This window comes from Corvus brachyrhynchos, unplaced genomic scaffold, assembly GCF_000691975.1.
Source record: "Corvus brachyrhynchos isolate BGI_N302 unplaced genomic scaffold, ASM69197v1 scaffold1710, whole genome shotgun sequence".
NCBI classification, from domain to species: domain Eukaryota; kingdom Metazoa; phylum Chordata; class Aves; order Passeriformes; family Corvidae; genus Corvus; species Corvus brachyrhynchos.
In genome coordinates this window covers 11,435-14,218 of record NW_008235562.1, presented here as the reverse complement: position 1 = coordinate 14,218, position 2,784 = coordinate 11,435, and the positions used below count along the sequence as shown (strand labels likewise).

At 45.8% G+C, this 2,784-nt stretch overlaps 1 protein-coding gene across 2 annotated transcripts in view; it reads left to right on the top strand.

The window, feature by feature from the left end:
- LOC108449276 (eukaryotic translation initiation factor 3 subunit C-like) overlaps window positions 1–2,270 on the top strand; it is a 4,322-nt gene extending 2,052 nt beyond the window's left edge. The window contains exons 2-4 of one of the 2 annotated variants that reach the window (XM_017745756.1): window positions 332–383; window positions 1,935–2,020; window positions 2,117–2,270. In XM_017745756.1, coding sequence (XP_017601245.1) covers window positions 332–383; window positions 1,935–2,020; window positions 2,117–2,245 — 267 coding nt within the window. In that variant the 3' untranslated portion in view covers window positions 2,246–2,270. Of the gene's footprint in view, window positions 1–331; window positions 384–1,934; window positions 2,021–2,113 lie in introns of both variants that reach the window. The other variant, XM_017745247.1, reaches the window with a different exon arrangement.
- Window positions 2,271–2,784: the final 514 nt, after the last annotated feature.

The following is a 2,784-nucleotide window of genomic DNA, read 5'->3' as shown; positions in this document are numbered from 1 at the left end:
GGGAAATTGGGTAAAAAAATGGGGGGAAATGGGGGAAATTGGGTAAAAAAATGGGGGGAAATGGGCAAAAATTGGGGAAAAATTGGGATTAAAGTGGGTAAAAAATGGGGGAAAATTCGAATTAAAATGGGTAAAAAATGGGGGGAAATTGGGGAAAATTGGGGTGAAAATTGGGATTAAAATGGGTAAAAAATGGGACAAAAATGGGATAAAAATGAGTTTAAAAATGAGAAAAAAAATTGGGCTAAGAATGGGGGAAATTGGGTAAGGAAAGGGTTAAAAATGGGGCTCAAAATGGGTTAAAAATGGGATTTTTGGTGCTTTTCCCCAGAACCCGGAGCAGTCGGACGAGGATGAGGAGAAAAGCCGGAGAGACTCCGAAGGTTTGGGGCAATTTTGGGGCAATTTGGGGCTTTTTCGACAATTTCGGGGATTTTGGGGTCGTTTTGGGGGGGGGGTTTTGGGGCAATTTGGGGGATTTTTGGGGTAATTCCTGGGGATTTTTAATAATTTCTGGGATTTTCAGGGTCATTTTTGGCATTTTGAGCTCATTTCTGGCATTTTCGGCTCATTCCTGGGGGTTTTGGGCTCATTTCTGGTGGTTTTGGGCTCATTTCTGGTGGTTTTGGGATCTTTTCTGGGGTTTTTCAATAATTTTTTGGAATTTTGGGGCTCATTTGTGGGGCTTTTGTCGCCGTTTCTGGCATTTTGGGGCCATTTCTGGCGGTTTTGGGGCCATTTTTGGCATTTTTGGGCTCATTCCTGACATTTTTGGGCTCGTTTCTGGCGTTTCTGGGCTCATTTCTGGCATGTCTGGGGCTCATTTCTGGAAATTTTGGGCTCATTCCTGGGGTTTTTCAATAATTTATGGAATTTCGGGCTCATTCCTGGCATTTCTGGGCTCATTCCTGGCGTTTTTGGGCTCATTCCTAGTGGTTTTGGGCTCATTTCTGGCGTTTTTGGGCTCATTCCTGGGGTTTTTCAATAATTTCTGGTGGTTTTGGGCTCATTTCTGGTATTTTTGGGCTCATTCCTGGCGTTTTTGGGCTCATTCCTGAGGTTTTTCAATAATTTCTGGTGGTTTTGGGCTCATTTCTGGTATTTTTGGGCTCATTCCTGGCGTTTTTGGGCTCATTCCTGAGGTTTTTCAATAATTTCTGGTGGTTTTGGGCTCATTTCTGGTATTTTTGGGCTCATTCCTGGCGTTTTTGGGCTCATTCCTAGTGGTTTTGGGCTCATTTCTGGCATTTTTGGGCTCATTCCTGGGGTTTTTCAATAATTCCTGGGATATTTGGGCTCATTCCTGGCAATTTAGGACCATTCCTGGCATTTCTGGGCTCATTCCTGGGGTTTTTGGGGTAATTTTGGGCAATTTAGGGTCATTTATGGAATTTTTTGGCTCATTCCTGGCGTTTCTGGGCTCATTCCTGACGTTTTTCAATAATTTCTGGTGGTTTTGGGCTCATTTCTGGCATTTTCGTGCTCATTTCTGGAATTTCTGGGCTCATTCCTGGCGTTTTTGGGCTCATTCCTGGGGTTTTTCAATAATTTCTGGTGGGTTTGGGCTCATTTCTGGCATTTCTGGGCTCGTTTCTGGCATTTTTGGGCTCGTTTCTGGCATTTTTGGGCTCGTTTCTGGCGTTTCTGGGCTCGTTTCTGGCATTTTTGGGCTCGTTTCTGGCATTTTTGGGCTCGTTTCTGGCATTTTTGGGCTCGTTTCTGGCGTTTCTGGGCTCGTTTCTGGCATTTTTGGGCTCATTCCTAGTGGTTTTGGGCTCATTTCTGGCATTTTCGTGCTCATTTCTGGCATTTTTGGGCTCGTTTCTGGCATTTCTGGGCTAATTTTTGGCGTTTTTGGGCTCATTCCTGGGGTTTTTCAATCATTTCTGGCATTTTTGGGCTCATTCCTGACGTTTTTGGCTCCTCTCCCCCAGGTTCCGCCTCCTCCTCGGGCGCCGAGGACGATCCCGGGACGTTCCTGAAGCGCCGGGACCGGGACGAGCCCCGGAGCCGCTACAAAGTACCGGGAATGGCTTTTTTTGGGGCGAAACGGGAGGATTTTGGTGCAATCGGGGCAGAAAAAGGAGAATTGAGGGGGTTTTTTTTGGGGGAGCAGGAGGAGGAGGAGGAGTCGGAGTCGGAGTCGGACGAGGACTGGGGGGACTCGGCCTCGGAGTCGGACTCGGAGTCGGACGAGGACGACGGGAAATTCACGTCGCTGGCGTCGAAATTCCTGAAAAAGTGAGGGATTTGGGAAAATCGGGGGGGGCGGGGCCAGAAAAGGGTTAAAAATGGCAGCGGAATTGGGGGAGAAAGGGTTAAAAATGGGATTGAAAGTTGGGGGAGAAAGGGTTAAAAATGGGATTAAATTTGGGGGGAGAAAGGGTTAAAAATGGGATGAAAATTGGGAGAATTTGGGGGGAAAAAAGGGGAGAAATTGGGTGAAAAATGAGGTGAAAATTGGGGGGAAATGGGAGGGAAAAGGGTTAAAAAAAGGGGTTAAAAATTGGGTGGGAAAATGGGTAAAGAAAGGGTTAAAAATGAGGAGAATTGGGGAGAAAGGGTTAAAAATGGGGTTGAAATTGGGGGAGAAAGGGTTAAAAATTGCACTGAAATTGGGGGAGAAAGGGTTAAAAATGGGATGAAAATTGGGTGGAAAAGGGTTAAAAAAAGGGTTAAAAATGGGGAGAATTGGGGAGAAAGGGTTAAAAATGGAGTGAAAATTGGGGGAAGTTTGGGGGGAAAAAGGGAATAAAAAGGGTTAAAAATGGGATGAAAATTGGG